The sequence below is a fragment of the Bufo gargarizans genome, unplaced genomic scaffold (assembly GCF_014858855.1).
Source record: "Bufo gargarizans isolate SCDJY-AF-19 unplaced genomic scaffold, ASM1485885v1 fragScaff_scaffold_726_pilon:::fragment_2:::debris, whole genome shotgun sequence".
NCBI classification, from domain to species: Eukaryota; Metazoa; Chordata; class Amphibia; order Anura; family Bufonidae; genus Bufo; species Bufo gargarizans.
In genome coordinates, this window is record NW_025334173.1 from 209,197 (window position 1) to 235,490 (window position 26,294).

Sequence of the window (26,294 nt, forward strand, 5' to 3'; positions counted from 1 at the left end):
CTCCATTCCGCTTTGGGAGGCGGACACCCTAAGTGGAGTGCACGCGGCCTGCGCCTGAGCATTGTGAACCGTAATTTGCGGTCCACAGCACGGGCACTGAGCAAGTACGCTCCCGGGCATCCCTATAGGGGAGTAGATGCAACATTCACATGCAGGACATTATACAAAGCTGTAGTTTATCTCACGCTAATAACCAGTGATACAAATGCACATACAGCATCTCCCAGCAGACCTCTGCCCTTCACTCGCTTATCTCCACAGTTACACCACGCGTGAGGCACTTTATCGATTTTATCTAGTCTACACAGAAGCAGCCTGGATTAACTACAAAGACCAGAATCCAATGCGCTGCAGAAGATCACGTGCTCGGTCGGCACCAATCACTAACTCTGTAGTCCGGAAAGAGGCGGAGCTATCAACTTACCTGGAACGGTTGCTACTAACGCTTTCTTCAGCTGTGAGGTGACCGACGGAGCCCAGTGACGCGGCTGGCCGCCATCATATGCGTTACTGCGTGGTGTGCACTGTGTGTGAGGCATGTTGTTCTGTGCTGTGAACTTGTAGCGGAGCATGGAAGTGTTGAGGGACACTAACCTCCATGAGGAAGAAGAGGAGGATGAGGGAGGAGGATGGGACAGCCGCTCATCTTCTCACACTGACTGCAGCAGCTGCCCCAGGTACCTGAGCACATATATAGTGTATGACATGTGTCCAGCACTCTGAACACGTCTACAGGACAGTGTAGGCGTGCGTTCACACTTGTATTGTGTTGCAGCGTTATAGAAGGGGGGTTCACCTGCAGGCCATGGGCAGAGAACTACCCCTCTGGTCCAGCACTGCCCGATGTCTTCATTTCTATGGGATCAGCGCTATTCTGTCGGCGACCAGCGCCCAGCGCCAGGCCGCCCATTAGACCAGTTCATTATAGCGATTTCTGGGCGTTCTTACAGTAATCCCCTCATGCACGAAAGCATTCACACGACTGTATGTCTTTTGTGCTCTGCAAAAAACTACGGGTGACGTCTGCGTTACATTTTTTTTATTTTTTGGTGGACCCATGGAAACAACGCCTATTCTTCTCTGGAAAACGGACAAGAACAGGACATGTGGAACGGACATACAGATGCGGGCAGCTGTCCACATCTTTTGTGGCCCTATTGAAATGAATGGGTCTGCGTCTGATCCGTGAAAAATGATTGAATGCGGACTAAAAATATGATTGTGTGAATGGCGCCTCAGCCACCACTTTCCATGAAAAATGATTGTAACAGACCCTATTGATTGTAGTCCGATTGAGAAGGATACCAACGCGTGCGGGTCTTCATCAGTCACATAAAGCTAGGGCTGCACTGCCACATGTATCGCGCAACATTCATGTCGCCCCAGTGTCGAGCGACATTTTTTTATAATGGTGGTCAGTGGTGTCGCACTGCGACTGTAATGTGACAGTTGCACAAAAATGCAACTGTCAAGTGCAACATCATTGACTTTCATTATTAAAAAAATGTTGCACGACTTTCCTGCGACAAATGCTGCCGTGTAGACCTAGCCCAGTGATGGCTAACCTCCGGCACTCCAGCTGTGGTGAAACTACGACTCCCAGCATGCTCCATTCATTTCTATGGAGTTCTGAGAACAGCCAAGCAAGTGTACATCTGGGGACTTGTAGTTCTACTACAGCTGCAGTGCCGGAGGTTAGGCCTAGCCTAATAATCTGTCAGTCACAAGATCTGAAGAACTAGTGCCGTCCTCACATAGAGGTGATGGGTGTTCATTGCATGCAATGTGCCTATAGAAAACAGTGAAATCTGCAGGCAGCAGGTTATAGAGCAGGAGGAGCTGAGCAGATTGATATCTAGTTTTATGGGAGAAGATTCAGTATAACTTTACTTTACACCTCTGCACTTTTTATGCTCTGGGGTGTTGTGGGCGGAGCCACCCAGTGATTGACAGCTAACCCTGCATGATTAGGGTCCATTCACACGTCCCATATGTGTTTTGCGGACCGCACATCGCCGGCACTCTCATAGAAAATGCCTCTTCTTGTCCGCAATTGCGGACAAGAATAGGACATGTTCTATTTTTTTGCAGAACGGAAGTGCGGATATGGAACTGCGGATCCACAAAAAACGGAAGGCGCAAATCGCGGACAAGAATAGGACATGTTATATTTTTTTTACGGAGCCACGGATGCAGATAGCACACGGAGTGCTGTCCGCATCTTTTGCGGCCCCATTGAAATGAATGGGTCCGCATCCGAGCCGCATCCGGCGGCTCGGATGTGGACCCAAACAAAGGCCGTGTGCATGAGGCCTAAAGCGTACAGAGTAGAGATGAGCAAAGTGACTTCAGTTGCTACATCCGAAGCCGCTTTGCTAAAACGTTCACTATACCGTACGTAGATCTGTCTCCGTACAGTATTAGAATGTATGGGCTCTGATGAGCCGAAGTCAGTTATTCACGAAGTCGCGCGAGACTTCATTGAATAACTTTGGTAATTTATTACTGTGAAAAACCTTGGGACCGAACTCCGCTTCGCTTCCCAGGTACCACTTGGAACTGGAGCCGAGTTCAGTTTTAAAGTGGTTTTCCACTGTAATAATCAATTACCGAAGTCTCGCGCGACCTTGTGAATAACTAACTCCAGCTCACCAGAGCCCATACATTCTAATACTGTACGGAGACTAATCTCCGTACAGTATTATAACGAGTTTTTTTGCGAACGGCTTCGGATGTAGCATCCACAGCTGGCTTGGCCCATCTCTAGTACAGAGGTTGTCAATCACTGGTAGCTCCGCCCACATCACCCATTACCCTGAATCTGCTCAGCTCCTCCTGTCCTATAACTTTCTGCCTGCAGATTACACTGCATTTTGTCCCAAACACAGTGTGAACAGAGCCTAATACAAGCTGATGTATTTTAAAGGGGTTTTCCGGGTGTTGTTATTCTCAGGATATATCAGATCGGTTGGGGTCTAACACCTAGCACCCCCGCTGATCAGCTGTTTGAGGAGTCCGTAGCCTCCTCACAACTTACCAAGTACAACGCCCCTCATTGGACAGCAGCTGTGCTTGGTATAGCGGATCTGCTCCATTCACTTGATTGGGACTGAGCAGTACCTAAGCCAAGTTGAGCCATGAGCATGACGTCTAGGAGTGTCACCGTGTCCCCAACACCAAACAGCTGATCGACAGAGGTGCCTCAAGTTGGACCCCCACCGCCAAGCAGAAGCTATCAGTTTCAGGATCTCGGACAATCCCTTTAGACTACATTCACATGACAGCAAAAAGAAAAAAACGGCCGTTAAAAACGGTTCCCTTCAATTGCATGGGGGCTGTCGATCAGTGAAAACGGACAAAATAGGATATGCCCTATTTTTTGATGGCTGTTATTTACGGGACGCAATTGCGGACAAGACTAGGACATGTTCTATTCTCTTGCGGAATGGAAGTTTGGACCCGGAAGTGTGGATCCGCAATTCCGTGGGATGTGCTGCCCCATAGGAATGAATGGGTCCGCGATTCCGTTCCGCAAAATGCGGAATGAAATTGCGGACGTGTGAATGGAGCCTTAGATGATGGGAGGCTGCGGGGATGCCACTGTATACACTGGAATACATCACCCATAAACTTTTTAGTGTGTGATACATTATTCCAGGGGTGAACGGGGCCCTATGGATTGTTCTGAAGCCCTATAATACCATGGGCCTTAGGCCTCAGATGACCATGTCTGTATATTCCAGTCCGCAAATCACTGATCTGCAAAATACGGACACCTTCCATGTGCAATACGCTTTTTTTTTCTCACCCCCATCACTAGAAAAGGCTATTCTTGTCTGCAATACGGACAAGAACAGGGCATGTTCTATAATTTGCGGAACAGGCATACAGATGCGGATACCGTCCATTTGTTTTCTTCTTCCAATCCATAGAAATGAATGGGTCTGTGTGCAATCTGCAAGAATGTGGATCGGACATGGATGTAAAACCCTAGTATGGAGAATATCTGTGCACGTGCCTCTGTCCCCTGCTATTGCTGAGAGGTGGGATACGGACCCCCCCTCTTGTGTCCTGCGTCCATATTGTGGCAATGGCACGGGCCACCTGAGGTTCCAGTGAGGCCAACTTCTATGACCTCATCTTGTGCTGGACCTCTGAGTGCTGGTGGTGGGGAGAAGCTTGGTCTACTACACTAGTAATGAGTAGAATTAATCGTGTTCTTGATGGACTCTTCCAGGGTATGTCTTGCTGCTTTGTACATGACAAGCTCCCCCGACTTATATATTCCCCCCCCCCCCCCCTCCCCTGAAGGCCATCCCTGATGCAGCTCCTGGGTTGGTCGGTGAGCACAATGACATCCAGAGCAGATTTGGTGGGGTCATCCTCTCCTGGATTCGGTTACCTTGCGCTCACTGCTGCGGCTGGAACATAATCCTCTCCTCTGTTCTCTGCTGTCATGGGTGTCAATTTCTAACGCGCACATTTGCTGATGTAAATTGATTTAGAACCGATCTCTGGATAGAAGTAAATGTGCATTTTATGTATATTGGAAACCAGGGACCAGCAACCTCCGGCACTCCATCTGCTGTGAGACAACAACTCCCAGCATGTCTTAGAAGTGAAAGGAGGATTCTGGGAGTTGGTAGATAGGGGTTGGAATGCAGGGTTGTGTGTGACGCCCCCTGTGCTGGGATCGGCATTGTACCGTGCGGCCATAAACATCAGCGAGTGCTTTTCTTGTCTATTGATTCCAATTAGAAATGAAATGAGGCGGCTCATGGCTATACCTAACCGAATGGTACCCAAAGGAGAGTCCCTTCCCCTATAAATCATTAAAAGGCCCAATTCACATGCCCATGCAAAGCACAGGCACTGGCCATGTGCACCCCGCATCGCGGTGCAGACCCATTGGTTTCAATGAGTCCACGATCTGCAAGATGTGGCCAAAGAACCATGTTCTGTCTTTTACAACACAGCCGCACGGACCTGGAAGCGCACATAAGGGTTTCGGTGTGCCTTTTACAGCAAGGATATTGTATATTACAGTCGGTCACTCCAAGTAGTGACTTAAAGGACACTAAGAGCTCAGTGATAAGTCCAGGACATCCTGACGCCACATAAGTTGTCTCTCATGGCAGGGCTTCCAACTGGCATTTTTCAGCAGGATAATGCTTACCTGCACACAGCAAGGCAGAGGTCGCAATAACGCCTGTTCAAGCGTCATAGTCGCCTGTACAGGCAGTTTTACTCCCTAAAAATGTCTAATATGTATGAATATGCACGATGATTTCACTGCCATTCATGAGAGCACTGAGTGCTGTGAACGGCACAGGCAGCGCAGCAATACCGCTGGTGCCTGAAGGCTCCAATAACCGAGCTCCATACAGTACAGTGCTTTGTTGTGTGTTGCCAATATCAGCGGGCTGCCACGCCGTTGGCGGATCCTCTCCCCCCCCCCCCCCTCTTCTCCCGCGCGCTTAACACAGCAGCGGCTTCCTTGTCAGTTATTATGAAAACGGGGAGCGCGCGCCACCCCCGCACCATTGCCGGTTGCTGATGAAGTGCCAGGGACAGCATGGTGGGAACGGAGCCTCTGCTGAGCAAAGACCATGTGCCCAGGTGATGTGACACCAGAAGTGCCCTGCAGGCTTCTATCTGCTGCTATAAAAGCAGCTACCCTACTTTTACAGACCTTTGAGACTCTATTAACACTACTATCAACATAGGGTCGTCTAGAGAAACAGCAGGTTTTTAAAATCATTTTTTTCCTTTTTGTGTTTAGGTATTAGAGCAATCAAATGAAAGTTATGATTTAACATAAGGGTTAGATTAGCCTCTTGGCTATTAGTTTTTCTATGTAAGTACCCTGGACCATTGAGAGGTCTATTTTCCTGTATGGTTTATGTATGAGCGCAGTGTCCAGTGATCAGAGCGGTCTATACGGTACACTATACTGTGCAACAGTCCAACATATTATGTATAGGACTGTCCTATAACTGCCTCCTATCCTATACATTCGTCTTGATAAACTTGGGAATTCATTTTTCCTTCGATGATAGCAATCCGTCCAGGCCCTGACGCAGCAAAGCAGCCCCAGACCATGATGCCCCCACCACCATAATTCACAGTTGGGATGAGGTTTTGATGTTTGTGTGCTGTGCCTCTTTTTCTCCACACATAGTGTTGTGTGTTTCTTCCAAACAACTCAACTTTGGTTTCATCTGTCCACAGAATATTTTGCCAGTACTGCTGTGGAACATCCAGGTGCTCTTGTGCCAACTATAAACGTGCAGCAATGTTTTTTTGGACAGCAGTGGCTTCCTCTGTGGTATCCTCCCATGAAATCCATTCTTGTTTAGTGTTTTACGTATCGTAGATTCGCTAACAGGGATGCTGGCATATGCGAGAGACTTTTGTAAGTCTTTAGCTGACACTCTAGGATTCTTTTTCACCTCATTGAGCAGTCTGCACTGTGCTCTTGCAGTCATCTTTACAGGACGGCGACTCCTATGGAGAGTAGCAGCAGTGCTGAACTTTCTCCATTTATACACAATTTGTCTTAGGCCTCATGCACACGACCGTTGTGTGCACCCGTGGCCGTTGTGCCGTTTTCCGTTTTTTTCTGCGGCTCCATTGACTTTCAATGGGGCCGTAGAAAACTCGGCTTGTGCACCGTTTTTACACCGCGCCCGTGACCCGTGTTTCGAGGGCGTGAAAAAAATATAACCTGTCCTATTTTTTTCACGGCCAACGGTTCACGGGCCCATTCAAGTCAATGGGTCCGTGAAAGAACACGGATGCACACAAGATTGGCGTCCGTGATCCGTGGCCGTAGGTTGCTTTCATACAGACGGATCCGAAGATCCGTCTGCATAAAAGCTTTTTCTGATCTAAGTTTTCACTTTGTGAAAACTCATTTCCGACAGTATATTCTAACACAGAAGCGTTCCCATGGTGATGGGGACGCTTCTAGTTAGGATACACTGCAAACTTTGTACAAGACTGCCCCCTGCTGCCTGGCAGCACCCGATCTCTTACAGGGGGATATGATAGCACAATTAACCCCTTCAGGTGTGGCACCTAAAGGGGTTAATTGTACTATCATATTCCCCTGTAAGAGATCAGGGCTGCCAGGCAGCAGGGGGCAGACCCCCCCCCCTCCCCAGTTTGAATATCGTTGGTGGCACAGTGTGCCAACCACCATCGCCCCCCCCCTCCCTCCCTCTATTGTATTAAATCGTTGGTGGCACAGTGTGCCAACCACCATTGGCCCCCCTCCCTCCCTCTATTGTATTAAATCGTTGGTGGCACAGTGTGCCAACCACCATCGCCCCCCCCCCCCCCGCCACCCCCTCTCCCTCTATAGCAGTAACATTGGTGGCAGTGTGCGGTCTCAACAGTAGAAGATTCATACTTACCTGCTTGCTGCTGCGATGTCTGTGTCCGGCCGGGAGCTCCTCCTACTGGTAAGTGACAGTTCTTTAGCAATGCGCCGCACAGACCTTTCACTTACCAGTAGGAGGAGCTCCCGGCCGGACACAGACATCGCAGCAGCAAGCCGGTAAGTATGAATCTTCTACTGTTGAGACCGCACACTGCCACCAATGTTACTGCTATAGAGGGAGGGGGGGGGCGATGGTGGTTGGCATACTGTGCCACCAACGATTTAATACAATAGAGGGAGGGAGGGGGGCCGATGGTGGTTGGCACACTGTGCCACCAATGATTTAATACAATAGAGGGAGGGAGGGGGGGCCGATGGTGGTTGGCACACTGTGCCACCAACGATATTCAAACTGGGGAGGGGGGGGGCTGCCCCCTGCTGCCTGGCAGCCCTGATCTCCTACAGGGGAATATGATAGTACAATTAACCCCTTTAGGTGCCGCACCTAAAGGGTTAATTGTGCTATCATATCCCCCAGTAAGAGATCGGGTGTTGCCAGGCAGCAGGGGGCAGTCTTGTACAAAGTTTGTAGTGTATTCTAACCTGAAGCGTCCCCATCACCATGGGAACGCCTCTGTGTTAGAATATACTGTCGGATCTGAGGTTCACGAAGTAGCTCATATCCGACAGTATATTCTAACATAGAGGCGTTCCCATGGTGATGGGGACGCTTCAAGTTAAAATATACCATCGGATTGGAGAAAACTGGTATAAAAGAACTCCAGACTTTACATTGAAAGTCAATGGGGACGGATCCGTTTGAAATGGCACCATATTGTGTCAACATCAAACGGATCCGTCCCCATTGACTTGCATTGTAATTCAGGACGGATCCGTTTGGCTCCGCACGGCCAGGCGGACACCAAAACGACTTTTTTTTCATGTCCGTGGATCCTCCAAAAATCAAGGAAGACCCACGGACGAAAAAACGGTCACGGATCACGGACCCACGGACCCCGTTTTTGCGGACCGTGAAAAAAAACTGTCGTGTGCATGAGGCCTTACCGTGGACTGATGAACAGCAAGGCTTTTGGAGATACTTTTAAACCCTTTCCAACTTTATGCAAATGAGCAATTCTTAATCGTAGGTCTTCCGAGAGCTCTTTTGTGCGAGGCATCATTCACATCAGGCAATGCTTCTTGCGAAAAGTAAACCCAGAACTGGTGTGTGTGGTTTTTTAAATTTTTATAGGGCAGGGCAGCTGTAACCAACACCTCCAATTTCATCTCATTGATTGGACTCCAGTTGGCTGACACCTCACTCCAATTAGCTCTTGGAGATGTCATTAGTCTAGGGGTTCATATACTTTTTCCACCTGCACTGTGAATTTTTACATGGTGTGTTCAATAAAAACATGGTAACATTTAATTCTTTGTGTGTTATTAGTTTAAGCAGACTGTGATTGTCAATTGTTATGACTTGGATGAAGATCAGATCACAATTTATGACCAATTTGTGCAGAAATCCATATCATTCCAAAGGGTTCACATACTTTTTCTTGCAACTGTAGAGGAGACTGGTAACGGTTTCCCTGCGTGAATAGCAACCCAATAATGTTAGGCCTCTTTCACACTTGCGTTGTTCGGATCCGGCGTGTACTCCACTTGCCGGAATTACACGCTGGATCCGGAAAAACGCAAGTGAACTGAAAGCATTTGAAGACGGATCCGTCTTCAAAATGCTTTCAGTGTTACTATGGCAGCCAGGACGCTATTAAAGTCCTGGTTGCCATAGTACTAGTGGGGAGCGGTATACTTACAGTCCGTGCGGCTCCCGGGGCGCTCCAGAATGACGTCAGAGCGCCCCCATGCGCATGGATGACGTGCCATGCGATCACGTGATCCATGCGCTTGGGGCGCCCTGACGTCACTCTGGAGCGCCCCGGGAGCCGCATGGACGGTAAGTATACTGCTCCCCCGCTCCCCATTACACTTTACCATGGCTGCCAGGACTTTAGCGTCCCGGCAGCTATGGTAACCATTCAGAAAAAGCTAAACGTCGGATCCGGCAATGCGCCGAAACGACGTTTAGCTTAAGGCCGGATCCGGATCAATGCCTTTAAATGGGCATTCATTCCGGATCCGGCCTTGCGGCAAGTCTTCAGGATTTTTGGCCGGAGCAAAAAGCGCAGCATGCTGCGGTATTTTCTCCGGCCAAAAAACGTTCCGGTCCGGAACTGAAGACATCCTGATGCATCCTGAATGGATTTCTCTCCATTCAGAATGCATGGGGATAAAACTGATCAGGATTCTTCCAGCATAGAACCCCGACGACGGAACTCTATGCCGGAAGAAAAGAACGCAGCCCTTATGTAGCACTACGTAATATATATATATATATATATATATATATATATATATATATATATATATATATATATATATATATATATATATATATATATATGGAATTTCCAGGACGTCCCCCATGACAGCACATGGGAGGATGTCCAATCCAATCTCTGTTGGGACAGGAAGTGAGACAGATTAAAAGCCCCCCCCTTCCCTCCGATCTCCAGTGTCTTCCTGTCCCTACGGGGATGGGCAAGTGAGCAGGTTTTTCTCTTAGGAATCGGGGTGCTTACCTAGGCACCGGGGGCCAGGTCGGGTCGGGGTCCGGCACTCCCCTCTCAGGCCAGGTCGGGCGGCGTCCCGTACGGCCCCGCTAGCTCCCCCTCCGGGGGTTCTCTAGCTTGTCCCGGCCTGCCTTGGACGGCGGCAGGCGGGACGCTGATGCCGCTTCTCCTCCGGGAGCTCTGGGCTCAGCGGCGCGCTCCTGACGGCGGCGTCGTCGCACATCTCGTGACGCGGCCATGACGTCACTTCCGGGTCAGCCGGAAACAAGATGGCGGCGCCCAGCACAAGCGCTGGAGGCCCGGAAGCCCGGTCTCGCGCTCAGGGGTTGACTCCCTCCCCCTGGGGGGTTGAGTTCCCCTTATAAGAACGGAGCAGCGCGGCAGCAGAGGTGGCGGTAAGCCCCAGTGGGGAAGTTGTGAGCTGCTGTGTGTTTGCTTAGCCACCATGGAGCCCCAAGCGTCAGCTAAATCCGAGATTGTGTCTGACCCCTCTGCTGCAGCCCATGTAAGTGTCCTTATCCTTATACCCTGGTGTACTCTCCCCAGTCATTGAGCACGGTTTCTCGGATTTTTTCCTAGGATAAAAAAAGTTCAGGGCAGTCGGCTCTCCAAGATCCCAAAAGGAAACCGAGAAAATGTGCGACTTGCGGGGAAAGGATGCATATATCTTACAAGAAGCAGTTATGTGCCGATTGCATTGCCAGGTTAATGAAGGAGGAGCAGCCGTCCTTTCTCACAGAACTTAGGAATATCGTTCGTGAAGAAGTACAGGCTACGGTTTCTTCTCTAAACCCTCCGCCACCTCCTTCTCAACCCGACTCCCCTCCCCCAAAAAGGAGGACTCAGGAGGACTCTGATTCTGATAATCAGGAAGTCTCGGACGGAGAGATTGAGGAAGACACCATCTCTGCTTCTGGTTCTTCAGACCACCCTAAAAGATTTTTATTTTCTACTGAAGACCTAGATGCCCTCCTCCATGCGGTTAGAGATACCATGCAAGTAGAGGAAGCTAGCCCTCCCATATCCGTTCAGGACGAGATGTTTGGGGGGTTAGGGGCAAAAAAGACTCGCCTATTCCCAGTAAATTCCCATCTGAAGGAGATAATTCTGGAGGAATGGAGGGAGGCCGAAAAGAAACTAGTTATGCCTAGGGAATTAAAAAATCGGCTGATATTTAATCCTGAGGATACTAAACTATGGGATGAAGTTCCCAAGATAGATATTCAGGTGGCGAAAGTCACAAAGAAGACCACCATCCCCTTTGAGGATTCCTCAAATTTAAAGGACCCTATGGATAGGAAGGCGGAGGGTCTACTTAAGAAGGCCTGGGAGTGTTCGTCTGCTCTTATTAATGCCAATATTACTGCCACCTTGGTAGCCAGGTCTATGGGGTTATGGCTGAATCAGCTAGAGAACCACCTTAGACTAAAAACCCAAAGGGAGGACATTTTAGAATCCATTCCCCTTCTTAAGATGGCTACGGCCTATCTGGCGGACTCTTCAGTCGAATCCATCAGGATTTCAGCTAGAAACAGCACCCTCGCGAATACAGCTAGAAGGGCCCTCTGGCTAAGAAGTTGGTCAGGGGATGTAGCGTCAAAGAATAAGCTCTGTTCGATCCCTTTCTCAGGTTCACATGTGTTTGGCCCAGTCCTAGATACAATCCTTGAGAGTGCCGCGGACAAGAAAAAAGGCTTTCCGGAGGAGAGATCTAAGAAGACTCATTCCTTTCGGAAGGATTCAGGCCAGGGACAAACACAGAATTTTTCAGGTAGAGGGAAAGGCAAATCGGGCAGGTGGAGCTACCCCAAAGGTGGGAAGGGGAGGGGGTTCCTTCTCAAACCCAACACTTCCTCTTACCAGAATAAATGACGCCAGACCAGTGGGGGGGAGACTTCGGTTCTTCAGTCATCAATGGTCTCGAGTAACTCAGAACCCCTGGGTACTTCAGACTGTACGAGAGGGGTACAAAATAGAGTTCTGTCGTCCTCCCCCTCAGAGATTCTGTGTTACCACTCCCCAGTCTCCGTCTCTAAAGAACCAGATGGTTCAGGACTTGGAGAAACTTTGCGCAATGGAAGCAATAGTTCCTGTTCCAAGACCCCAACAGGGCAGAGGCCACTACTCCAAACTGTTCTGGGTAAAAAAAAAACAGACGGTTCACTAAGAACGATCATAAACCTGAAGTTCCTGAACAGATGGATTCAATATTTCAGGTTCAAGATGGAGTCAATACGTTCAACGGTTCCACTGATTCCAGCAGGGGCATTGATGTGCACCATCGATCTCAAAGATGCCTACTATCATGTCCCCATTCATCCAAGCCATCATCAGTTCCTCAGGTTCGCGGTGACGTTAGACGGCATAGTTCATCACTTCCAGTTCCAATGTCTTCCATTCGGGATTTCAAGTGCTCCACGCATCTTTACGAAACTAATAGTAGATATAATGGCTTTCCTGAGACAACAGGGAATAACAATAGTCCCGTACTTAGACGACTTCCTCCTGACAGCATCCTCAGAGGTCCTTCTGCGGAACCATCTGCAGACGACGTTACGGGTTCTACAAGATTTAGGCTGGATAATCAACCTAGAGAAATCAGATCTTTGCATGAGCGAAAGGAAGATCTTTCTAGGCACCCTTCTGGACTCCCAGAGACAGATGTCCTTTCTTCCAGATTCAAAACGCGACGCTTTCATAGAAGAAGTATCCTCCTTCCAAAGAAGAAACCTCTGCTCCATCAGAGAGGCCATGCGGATACTAGGCTTGATGACATCCTGTATACAGATGGTCCAGTGGGCCCAGATCCACTCAAGGCCACTACAGGGTCTAGTTCTCACCAAGTGGGACAAAGACCAGAGGTCTCTAGACAGGAAGATCAGGATCCCAACGTCCATAAAAGAGTCCTTGAACTGGTGGATAACTCCCGCCAACCTGCAGAGAGGGGTTCACTGGTTGAGAAGACCTTGTTTGACGGTGGTAACCGATGCCAGCATGTCTGGTTGGGGTTCGCACATAGAAGATCATCTCTTTCAGGGTTCATGGTCCCTGGCAGAGAGTCAGCTTTTCTCAAACGTAAGGGAATTAATGGCGGTACTAAAGTCTCTCCAAGCAGCAGAACTTCTCTTAAAAGGGAATCGCGTTCAAGTTCTGTCAGACAATATAACTACAGTCTGCTATATAAGACATCAAGGGGGAACTCAGAACCCAGGTCTTCAGGAGGTCGCAGGAAAAATCTTTCTTTGGGCACAGGGAAATATCCTATCTATCTCAGCCCTCCATATCAGAGGGAAGGACAACGTTACAGCAGACTACCTGAGCAGAAGAAGATTCTATCTGGGAGAATGGATGCTAACAGGCAAGTCTTTCATCAGATCTGCAGGAAATGGGGGTACCCCCAGGTGGATCTTCTAGCCTCCAAAGAAAACGCCCAGGCGTCTCAGTTCTTTTCCCTAGATCCCAGCGGGGATCCTCTGGGGATAGATGCCATGTCAAAACCATGGGACATGGATCTAGCATATGCCTTCCCGCCAATCCCGCTTATCCCGGCCACCTTGAGGAAGATCAGCCAGAGCTCGGGGAAGTTCATTTTCATAGGCCCAGCCTGGCCGAAGAGGAGCTGGTATCCCCTGTTAGACAGGCTAAAGGTAGAAGAACCAATATCACTCCCTCTGAGGCCAGACCTTCTCACTCAGGGGTCCCTTCTCCACCCGAATCTGGAGAAATGGAATCTGAAAGCCTGGATCCTGAAAGGAGAATGCTGAGCAGGCAGGGCTTGTCACATGCTGTGATCTCCACATTACAAAAAAGTAGGAAACCAGTGACAAATGCTATTTATAGGAAGATCTGGAGCAGATTTAGTTCCTGGTTGGCGGATACACATCCGTCCAGATCAACTCCTTCCATCGCGCAGATTCTTGACTTCCTACAGAGGGGCTTTGACCTGGGACTACGCCCTAGCACGATCAAGGTGCAGATATCAGCCTTATCATCCTTCCTGGACTACCCACTAGCAGAGCATCGTTGGATAAAAAGGTTCGTAAAGGCTATATCCAGACTAAAACCCACTCTGAGACAGACTGTTCCTCCTTGGGACTTATCTATAGTTCTAGATACCCTCTGTAAGGTGCCCTTTGAACCCTTGGACACCATTCCGTTAAAATTACTCTCCTGGAAGACGGCCTTCTTGGTAGCCATCACTTCAGCACGCAGAATTGGTGAACTTCAGGCCTTATCCATGAAGGAACCTTTCTTAAGAGTCTGCCCGGATCGAATAATTCTTCAGCTAGACCCAGGGTTCCTCCCTAAGGTCGTCTCTACTTTCCATAGGGAACAAGAAATATTCTTACCTTCTTTTTACGCCTCTCCTAGAGATCCGGAAGAGGAGAAATTCCATTGCCTGGACGTCCGTCGGGCAGTCCTTAAATACCTTCGCCAAACAGAACCTGATAGGAAGGACTCAAACCTCTTTGTACAATTTGGTAAAGCAGGAAGAGGGAAGAAAGTGACTAAGAGGACTCTGACACAGTGGATTAAGTCAACAATTGTAGAAGCATATCGTCTTCAGGATAGTCCCTGTCCTATCTCTATCAGGGCACATTCTACTAGGGCGGTCGCAGCTTCCTGGGCGGAGAAGGCGAACGCCTCTATAGATCAGATTTGTCAGGCAGCCACCTGGACAAGTTATAACACCTTTTGTAAACATTACAGGTTGAACCTACCGTCCAATCGTCAGCTTTCCTTTGGGCGTAAGGTTCTACAGGCTGTGGTCCCTCCCTGATGGCTAAGTTGGTAACTCTCCCATGTGCTGTCATGGGGGACGTCCTGGAAATCGGTAGTTAGTCTTGCCGGTAACGTTCTTTCCAGGAGTCCAACATGACAGCACTCCTAATTCCCTCCCTAATATGTGATTCAGTGTGATGGTAACATTGCTTATCATATTAGTAATAAAATTGTGTTGCATCCATCCGGTGTAGTAATTTAGAAGACACTGGAGATCGGAGGGAAGGGGGGGGGCTTTTAATCTGTCTCACTTCCTGTCCCAACAGAGATTGGATTGGACATCCTCCCATGTGCTGTCATGTTGGACTCCTGGAAAGAACGTTACCGGTAAGACTAACTACCGATTTTAGTACTTCTAAAAATTGGTAAGAGGAGTATTTTTACTCTTCTGGGAAAAAACGTAGTGCGACCTCAACGCTTCCTTTGCCTGCCCGGTCGCCAGAGTTCTCGTCAATTGAGCATTTATGGGATCAGCAACCCACAAGTGTGAAGGATCTACAGGACCTGCTGTAATATGTGTGGTCAAATGTGCTGCAGGATACCGTACTAACCCCGTATGCCTCCATGTCCAGCCATATCTCATCTTGTATCCAGGCTAGAGCCTCCTTTCAACTGTACGTAATGTATCCACTTACATATATCATCATTACAATCATAGAAAGTTTCATTTGATTGCAACAACTTTTTGGTGAGTTGTTTTTTTTGTCTTTTCAATGAGTGTTTGTCAATGAACTTTTTTGGGAGTCTGCACATAATGTAGATTTTACCCCGTAATGTATGGATAAGAGTAGGAGCTGTTCAGAGAAGCATCCATGTGTCAGATAACGGTATTGTTATGTGTTACATTGTTGGGAATGACTAAGAATTACCATGGAAGCAATATGTCCGGGTAATCTGTGCGTCATTTCCCTGTACACAGAGCTGCTATTTGTAGACTTGTCATGTGGGATTTCAGTTGTATTGCTCATAATATAACTATTCTGGATCACCTTTTAACTTTGAATTATGCTGTTCCTGTTTTATTTCTCCTAGAAATGTATGAATAAAATGGCAACTGGGTCGTGACACCGTCCAATCAGTGCTGACAGTATCGCTGTGTAGGGAACCCCCCCTATGACAAGAGGAATGATAGTGACTAGTTATCACTGTAATGATAAATGTCTAGTAGAAATAACAGGCACATTGTAGAGTTCCAAGAAAAGATGCTCCAGAAATTGGGGAAAAAAGTGGGAAATGTATATAAAGTACTAGAACTGACATGTTCTGTTTAAAGAGGCTGTCGAATTCTGGATATTGGTGAGTTATCCTTAGGATAGGTCATCGATATCCAATTGGTGGGGGGTCGGACTCCTGGCACTCCCGATGATCAGCTGTCTGCAGCAGAAAGCTGTCCACCATGTAGTATCCATGATGGGTTAGGCCCCTCTCACTCATTTTCAGCCTTGCAGTGTCTGTGGAATGCAGCTGACACACTGACCCTTCACTGACACTTTCAAGGATGAATCGAAGACCATCTTGTCACGTATGTCATCACGGACATGGACTTGTGAAATAGGCCTTACTGTTGCCCAGCTCTCATTCAAGGGAATGGGAGCTGAGCTGCAGTATGTTGGCAGAGTCACTGAAGAGTGGACAGCTCTCTGCTTCCATCTCCGGCCACTGTATACTTTCCGGCACCGCTGGCTGCTAAGTACAGCTGATCTTACAGGTGGTGGTGCCGTGTGTGAGACCCCCACCAATCTGATATTGGTGACCTTTCCTGTCCGGACAACCACTTTAAATCTGCATTGTTTTGTCATGTAAGGCCAGGACCACATGGGTGCATTATTGACAGATAAGTGTCCTGGCTCGACTGCTCGATTAGGCATCTATGATGCTGTGAGTTCGGGTCAGTTACATTTGTGGTCAGGCCAGGTCACACATCCAAAATACAGACTTAAAGTGTCCATGTGAACCTGGCCTATTTTTTTTTTTTTTCCTGCCTTCTAACTAACTGGTCGGTTGTACTCTGGTGCTTCTGGAGTTGCCAGTTTTCTACTTTCAGATAAGTCTTGTATTTTCTTATTGTTTTTATTATATTGTGTTTGTTATATTCCCTGTTGTTGTATCTGGGCCAGAGACTTCCATTCGTCCATCTAGGTTGTCTCTGGTCCTAACCTCATTCCAGGGCCTTATAGGGATATAAGGGCCTAGGTATACAGCATATGAATATTTCTACCTTCAAGGTCTATTCATATTGATAGATAGTTAGGGCCGGGATTAGGGTTGGTTAGGAGGTGACCTGTTCCTTCCCTAGTTTCCAGGCCCAGTTACTATTCCCCTTCCCTCCTGTGTTTAGTGTGGAGTTTTTCCCCCCACACTAATTATGACCGTATGGTGCACAGCCCATCAAGGCTTTCTATCTGAGAAAAGTAAAGGTTCCATGTGAAGTTGTCTGGCGTATGCGTTCCTTTAAAGTGGTGATTTTTAGCAGTTTTGCAATCCAGAATTTAATGGAGCACTTACCGGAAGCAGAATTGGCTGCACCGCTCCTGCTTTGCCTTGTAAAGATGAGGATGCCATGATCTATTCTACAGCATTACTTGCTGGAAATGGAAATGGAAACCCTGTCCTTTCACTACAGTACCCATGTGAGGAGTCATAGATAACAAATTATGGAAGACCCCCTTTTTTGTTCGCATTCATGTTGCTTTATTTGGATGCTCGTAACGTCTCAGACATGCTGGTGGATCTGCTGATCTGGTACTAAATAAACCTAGCATGAGCATGTAAAATAAAATTGTAGGTTTTCTAGGGAAATAAAGATGTAATTGGCCTAAACCTCTAATTATAGCTCTCTGGGGAAAATGTTTATTCAGTATAAATGGAGAAGACATTTTATTTGTCTGTCAGTCCCATAGAAGTGAATGGAGCGGTGGACCAACATGGACACTACCGCTCCACTCAGAGAGGGAACTCGAGGACACCTTGTTCTCAGGATTGCTGGGGGCCTCAGCAGTCTGACCTTTCATATGGGTATGTGATAAATACTTTTTATGAGATAACCTTTTAAGATGTGTACGAAAGGCAGAGCTTAGTGCATGGACCTTGTATGATGGGCACAAAGACACTCTTTATACAGCTGTGTGCCCCCCCCCCCCCCCCCAAGAGACACAGGTTTGTACTAGAACCATGATAGCATGGTATATGTTGGATTCTGTATTAGTCTATGAGGAAAAACAGTATTGCCTCTTGGTACGTGTAGTGTATTCCAGATCAGTACAACATGTATATGAGCGGGGAGATACTAAGTATCAGTGGCTTTGGCTGTGGTGGGCCCAGGCCAGCTTCACCTTAGGGGTTGTAATTGTAAGATGACTTTATGACAAATTCACAAATATGTGATACATATATATGTGAATTTGGAGGCACTTCTGTCCTTTTAGAAAATCCAGCTTAAATTTTAGACTGGTCTGTACCATTTTAGGGACAGTATTTTGGCTTAAAATATGTTGCATCACTTTATAAATTAGACACCACCCAAACTAAAAATTGTCACTCAAAAAAACCTACAAGAATGACCAAAGCTGAATGTGCAATATCTACTCCAAAAAGTTATCTTCATAATGTGACCAAGGATTACCAAGTGGCAGCAGCATTAGAAAGATGTCATTCATGTTGAACACTTGTAAAGAATAGCCCAGCCCTTGTGGATATGCTTGTTTATTCAGTCTCCCGTCTGAAAGCCACAAATGAATGAGGCTGGGCTGGGTAAGGCGGCTTGAGCTGTGGTTGAATACTAAAATGCTTCTGTCTCAGGAGGGGGGGTATCTGTTTTTCATTCTCTTGGTTTGTTTAAGAAAAAATAAGTTACCCTTAGCTGCTTGCGGTACAATTCCTCCACCATCCTTGAAGTGAGTATTAAAGAGTTGATGAGTGGCAGAAGGTCCAGGTCAACTATTTTTGGGCATTGAAATCTAATTTGATGTAAAATGGCATCTTTGGATCATACAAGATCTGAACCAGTGTAGCCACCATCTCCCCAAAAAGCACTTCTACACAGTCGAGTCACCGTGTGGGAGGTCCAGTTCCAATCAACGAAGGTCCGGTTCCAATACTGCGTAAAAATGGAAGCCGATGCAACGTGGTTAGCAGAGGTGCAGTTACCGTCCGTCTGCTTCGGAGCCCCATACGCAGTATTGTGTCACTGAACTGTTGTTTTAGACACGTCTGGTAGCCCCAAGGTTCATTCGAGCAGGACAGTAACTCTAAACACACCATACTGATAAAATTACACTGGAGTGGTTTATAGGAGTTTTCTGAGATTGTGATATTGATGACCTATGCTCACGTTAGGTCATCAGTATCAGATTGGCGGGGATCCAACACCCAGGACCACCACCAATCGGCTCTTTGAGGTGGCTGTGGTGCTGTGGTCTCCTCTCCGCTTGCCAAGTGTAGTGCTGTACATTGGGTAGCGGCTGTGCTTGGTACTGCAGCGCAGCCCCATTCACTTGAATGGGACTGAGTTGCAAATAGGCATGTAACCAAAGAATGTGACGTCACTGCCCTAGGAAGGGGCTGCAGCGTGGGTGCTGGAAGTTAGCCCCCTCCAATCTGATATAGATGACCCCTCCTGAGGATAGGTCATCAGTATTAAAATCTCAGACCGCTGCTTTAAGAAGAAACATTTAAATGTCTTAGAATGACCTAACTAAAGCCAAGAACTCAATCCATTTTAGAATTGGTGGCATGACATGAAGACTACAGTACACAAACCCACCTCATCTGGCTTGAAGGAATAGGAGCAGTTTTGTTTGGAAGAATGGGCAAAAATCAAGGTGTCTAGGTGTGCTGACCTAATAGAAACATTCCCCCACCCAATATACTTCCATGTGTAATTGCAGCAAAAGGTGCTCTACAGAGTATTGACTTTCAGAGGGAAATACATAAATGTCTATGGTTTTGTCTTAATTATTGTTTGTGCCACAAAAAAAAAATATTTGGCATCTTCAAAGTGGTAGGCCTGACCATAGGTTATAGTTCTCCACCATTCCCATCCCCTTTAACAGACCTCCACAGGGACTGCCCCTTTAACAGTGACCTCCACTGTACCTCGCTCCCTTAACCGTGACCTCCACTGTACCCTGCTGCCCCTTTGATAGTGGCCTCCACAGTCCCGTCCTCTCTTGACAGTGACCTCCACAGCGACCGCTCCTTTATTAGTGACCTCCACAGTACCCTATCTCCTTAACAGTGACCTCCACAGCAGCCTGCTCCTAGGATAGCCAGAGGTCCGGTTTTAGGCCAGAAAGTCCAGCTATCAGATTCCCTGTCCTCCGTCCTGCGCAGGGCCTGGACGGACACGGTTGTCCTTTTGAACGGCTCCCTCTCGGACAGCAGCACTGTGCTGTCTGAGCAGGGGCGTACATAGAAATCTTGGGGCCCCATAGCAAAACTCAGATTTGCCCCCCCCCCCCCTCCCAATAAAAAGTACAATTATTAAAGCTGATGGTTGTTGCAGGGTGTTGCAGTGATATTGATGAAGAAAATTGGAATAAACGCTCATGCACACGACCGTATGTATATTGCGGTCTGCAAAATGCGAATCCGCATTGAAATGAATGGGTCAGCATTCTATACGCACAAAAAAGGAATGGACACAGAAACAAAATACATTCGTGTGCATGAGCCCTAATTGAGAAAAAAATTATTTAGTGGATATTTTTATTTATTTTTTTTAACTTTTTTTTTTAATTTTATGTGCATTATTTATTATGTTTGCAATTTTCAAACAGAGCATTGTCAGGGTTAAAATTGTGTAATTGGCTCTAGCTCCAGTCCTGACAGTTAAAGCAGTGTGTTATACCAACAGCTAATGGCACAGGTTGTTTGAGCCTTTGCCATCACAATGCTGTTCATGTACATAGCAGAGCAGGAAGGGAAAAAAAAAAAATTATAATGAAAGAATAAAAATATATAGACACACACACACACACACACACACACACACACGCGCGATATTTCTAATAGGGCAATGAGAGGCAGGGAATGGATTGTCCCTCAGAACTTTTAAGCATACCAGGATGGTGGGTTGTATATCTATGGGGGTGCTGGGTCTATGAGGGAAGGGTTGTATGTCCATGGCAAAGATGCTTATAGTAAGCTATTACTACTAGTGCAAGCCACACAGACCTCCCTATATTCCTCCCTTCACATTGCAGCGCAGTCACTCACACAGATGCTGACTGCTGCACTTTCGTCTGCTGTTTGAATCCGTCCATACTCTCCAGTCTCTCCTGCAGGTCACTAGGATTTAGGACCTCGGCCAGGGGCTGCACGGAAGATGGATGGGCTAAGTGCTCTCTCTCACATTGCCCTCGTTCCAAAGGCGCTGGATTGTAACACCTCACGCCGGCAGAGCACAGAGCAGAGGTCAGGTGTCAGCTGGCCAATAAGCAGCGCAGGCAGCACAGCATCTCCCTGATTATTGGCCAGCTGTACTTGGCTTGTTCTGACAGACAGGGGCCAATTCCATTCATCAGCTGAGGCAAGGAGTAGGGAGGAATCAGGAGGGAAACACAGGACTGGGGCCGGTATTTATTTCTCTACTTACTGTTATGCAGCGTGTATGCAGGTCAGAAAGGGGGCGGAGCCATGCAGCCTGGCAGGGCCCCCTAACCTCACGGGCCCCATAGCCAGTGCGTGGTCTGCCTATATTGACGGTACGCCACTGTGTCTGAGTGTGAGCTGCAGGGAGAAAGTCACCCTCGCTCCCACCCCTGCAGCTCACAGAAGTTGATTTTTACCTTCATTTTTTCAATCCAAACTGGGTGGGGGCGTGGCTCAGCGGGACCTGGGGGTGGGTTTTTAAGCCCATCTTTTGAGGGTGGCCTGAATGGGCACCCTACCTGCCCCCTTAACTGTGACCTCCACAACACTCCTCTCCCTTAACAGTGTCATCCACAGCACCCTGGCCCTTTAAAGCTGCCCTACAGCAGTGAAGAAAAATGGCTGGGTTGTTATGGAAATCTGGTGATAAACTGTGTATGTGGAGACTAAGGGCCTGCAAACTTCTATTGGCCCGATAAGGGTCATGTGACCAGGCTCTATTGGCTAATGATTTTTTGGGGAATATCTCAGGAACGGTACGTCCTAGAGAGCTGAGACCCGGTCTAAAACCTTCCTGAACACCTGATGTACCAAATTTTGTGATTGTAAATGCCACGGTTTGGATTCATTTAGCGGACACACACACACACACACACACACACACTCAGCTTTATATATTAGACTAGCAGAAGGACACAGCATTTTACCTTCATTTTTTCAATCCAAACTGGGTGGGGGCGTGGCTTAGCGGGACCTGGGGGTGGGGTTTTAAGCCCGTCTTTTGAGGGTGGCCTAAATGGGCACCCTACTTGCCCCCTTAACTGTGACTTCCACAACACTCCTCTCCTTTAACAGTGGACACTGCTTCACACGGGTATTTTTATCTATTTAATTTAATTTAATGTTTGTGTATGTCGTTAAAAGATATCGACAGTATCAACTATAACAGTGACATCTACAGTACCCTGCCCCTTTAACATTGACCTCCACAGCGGCCGCCCCTTTATTAGTGACCTCCACAGTACCCTGTCTTGTTAACAGTGATTTCCACAATCACCCGCCCCCTTAACAGTGACCTCTACAGAGCTCTTTTCCCTTAAAATGTGACCTCCACAGCACCCCGCCCCTTAACACTGACCTCCATAGCGGATTGTCCCCTTAACGGTGGCCTCGACGGCATCCCGCCCCCTTAACGGTGGCCTCGACGGCATCCCGCCCCCTTAACGGTGGCCTCGACGGCATCCCGCCCCCTCCTTATGGACAGTACCCCATCTCCTTAACGATGACCTCGACTGCATCCCGCCCCCTCCTTATGGACAGTACCCCATCTCCTTAACGATGACCTCGGCGGCATCCCGCCCCCTCCTTATGGACAGTACCCCATCTCCTTAACGGTGACCTCGACGGCATCCCGCCCCCTCCTTATGGACAGTACTCCATCTCCTTAACGGTGACCTCGACACCAATCTGCCCCTTAACGGTGACCTCGACACCAATCTGCCCCTAGAGTGGCCAGATGTCCAGTTTTAGGCCAGACAGTCCAGCTGTCAGACTCCCTGTCCTTCGTCTGGCCGGGGCGGACACAGAGATGTCCTTTTGAACAGCTCACTCTCAGACAGCAGCACTGTGCCCTCTGAGTCTGAGCTGCAGGGCGATAGTCACTCTCCCTCCCACCCCTGCAACTGAAAGAAGTTGATTTTTACCTTCATTTTTTCAATTACTGTGGGCTGCAGATTGGGAGGAGGCGTTGCCTAACCAGATCGGAGGCGTGGCTTAGATGGATTTTGGGGCGGTTTTTTTCAGGGCGTGTTATCCACAGCACCCTGCCCCTTTAAAGTTGACCTACAGCAGTTAAGAAAAATGGCTGGGTTGTTATGGAAACCTGGTGTAAAACTGTGTGTATGTGGAGACTAAGGGCCTGCGATCTTCTATTGGCTGATAAGGGACATGTGACCGTGTGTATGGCAGTTGGGATATGAAGAAAAAAGACCAGCAGGCTTCTATTGGCTATTGTAGGTCATGTGATGTGCCATATTTGCATTTCTGGGAATATCTCAGGAATTGTACGTGCTAGAGAGCTGAGACCAGGTCTAAAACCTTCCTGGACACCTGATGTACCTGTGGGCCAAATTTCGTGATTGTAAATGCGACGGTGCGGATTCCTTTAGAGGACATGCATACATGCGCACATACATACATACATACATACATACATACATACACTCAGCTTTATATATTAGATATATCCTGGGAATGTGTTATCTTTGCCTTATCTGTCAATGTTTATTAACCTCCTCATGGTAACTGTGCTCCTCTTCTTACCCTGTAATTGTAAATAATATGTGTACGGTGCCCTTCACTTCCCCAGTCATCAGAACAGAGATGCCAGTAGGTAGTCCCAGTCAGTAGCTCCCTAGGTATTTCCCCTGTAGTCACAATACGACTCCTCCCCAACCCACCACCCTGCTTTTAGTCTGTATGTTGGACTTTTACTTAATCTTTGTATTATCTCTTGAATCTTTTTGTAGTGACTTGGAGCCAGAATGGTTGGAGAGAGTAGAGCAGAATGGGGAACTGTTTTATCTTGAGTTGAGTGAAGGAGAGGAAGAAGCAATTCTACCTCTAAATCCTGCTGTAAACCATGTTAGATTTTGTGAAAATGTAGCTGAAGTTATTTCGGAAGATGCCAAGAAGAACAAAAATAAACCACGTTTTAAAAAACTTTCAAAAATATTGAGGAATAAGCACCTTAGCAAGCAGGGCTCTTCTAGACAGCATGGACCAGCGGGCCCCACGTCCATCCTCAAGCACCAGCCCAGCCACAGAACTGGAATGCTTATTCATCAGCAGTATAAGGATGTTTGCCTTTATGTGAATCCACACCGGTTACTTGACAGTGGACCTTATGAGAAGTCCTGCCTGCTCCAGAGACTGATAGGGATCGTTCATCAATCTTCCAAGAACAGCAAGCGATTGGAAAAGCAAGGTGGATCTGACACAACACATCGGTGGACTAACCTTGAGAAGCTTGTTGTTCATGGTTTTATTCCAAATAGTCCATCTATCCGCTGTGGCCAAATCCTGATCGGTAACTAGACATTCAGTCTCATGTTATATGTGTACCAACCTTTATACTTGTCCAATAGTTATACACTACTGTACATTATTATTATTTTATGCACTTATATAGCACTACTATATTTCGCAGCGCTTTACAGACATTAGCATCCATCAGCACCTTTTGAAGGCCATTTAGTTTTCCCCTAGATTTGAAAAAACTAGATAGTTCTCTTCATGCGCTAACTACTGCTCCTAATTATTATTCATTGTACTGCTGCTCCCATCCTCCTGCTGTCACACAAAATAAATTCCTTTACACCGGTTGTCTCACCATGGTGACCCTTTTCAAACTGAAGGCAGCCTGGCCTTCAGCTGGTCGATATATATACATTCAGAAGTCCCTGGAGATCAGCTGCTATCAACTTGAATGCTAAATCTTTTAGACTTTATGATGTCCATATACCCTAAAATGACATCTGGAACAGGGGTGTTTTCATGAGACAACCCCTTTTACCAGGGATATGTGTGCAGACAGCCTATCGCACACCTAATATACCCACCAAGCAGGAACCCTAGAGCCACAAATCTTACTAAGCAGCAGGCAATAAAGTGGTTGGATTAGAAGGAGACTACCTGTGCAGTGCTATTAGCGAGGCCACGGGCATGCACCCATGCCCTCTGCACAGCTGGAAGTCTATAAAGAGTCTATATAAGTCCTGGCGCTGACAGCACAGCACATCATGTATGAGTGTATATGTAAGTACTGATGTCTATGTAACATCCTCCAGCAGTGCAAGCCCGAGAGTGGTGATTTCAGCCGCTTCTGGGACCTTCACAGTCACAATCCGCATGCTTCCTTATGCATTGAGAAATTGTATAAACTCCACTTTATACTGGTCGCCTAGAATTTTGCTCCTGCAATGTTCTTCTTTTTACAGGAGATGCACTTGTTGCAGTTAATGATGTGGAAGTCACCTCAGAAAACATAGAGAGGGTGCTGTCTTGTATACCGGGGCCCATGCAGGTAAAATGTTCTGGTTTCTCATTTTATTGTTGAATCTATTTTTATTAAATAGAAAAAGAACACAACAATCAGACATAGCAATCAAGACCTTGTATGAAAAATATATCTCCAATTCCAATTCCAAGACCATACAAAACTAAAAACAATAAAATAAAATAAAAATATAATAGGGTGCATAGACGGAATCAGAGACCACCATAGTTCTCTGGGTCACAGCGATGAGGACTCGAGAAGACAATTGCCATCAAATAAATGCCAAAGGAGAGATTCCAACAATACCAGGTAACATATACTGTTAGAAAGTAAGGCTATATAAACTAAGGACAAATCCTGAGTTATTCATTGATGGCAGGCGAAACAAAGGGCTACTAACATGAAACCCTCAGTCGGAACAGACTAAATCATTAACTTAGTAGAGACAGGGGAACAGACAAGAACAAACACGACGACACAAAAGACAAGGAAGGGGGGGGGGGGGTGGAGCGTGGGGGGGGGGGGAAGGGGGAAGAACATGACAGCATATCAAGCAGACCAGGTACAGTCACCTGTGACCAACCAGGATTGAAAACGAGAAGAGCTCCTAAATTGTTTCCAGGGTTCCCAGGTTAGTGTAAACGTGTGGACTCGATTAAAGGCCTCAGCTTCCATTTCTTCCATCCTGAATAAGGCATCTAGGGCCCGTATCCATGTAATCCTCTGCAGACTGTCTGAAGATCTCCACTGACGTGGTATGATCTGCCTCATAGAAAGGACAAATGTTTTAAGTACTCCCATCTTGACATGTTTGATCCTACCCGGAAAAACAGAGAGCAAGGCA

The 26,294-nt window shown here is 47.3% G+C and overlaps 1 protein-coding gene across 1 annotated transcript in view; it reads left to right on the forward strand.

Annotated features, from left to right (window-relative positions):
* Nucleotides 1-419: 419 nt before the first annotated feature.
* INTU (inturned planar cell polarity protein) overlaps nt 420-26,294 on the forward strand; it is a 77,486-nt gene continuing 51,611 nt past the window's right edge. The window contains 3 exon segments of the mRNA XM_044273541.1: nt 420-677; nt 23,922-24,481; nt 25,392-25,477. Coding sequence (XP_044129476.1) covers nt 571-677; nt 23,922-24,481; nt 25,392-25,477 — 753 coding nt within the window. The 5' untranslated portion in view covers nt 420-570.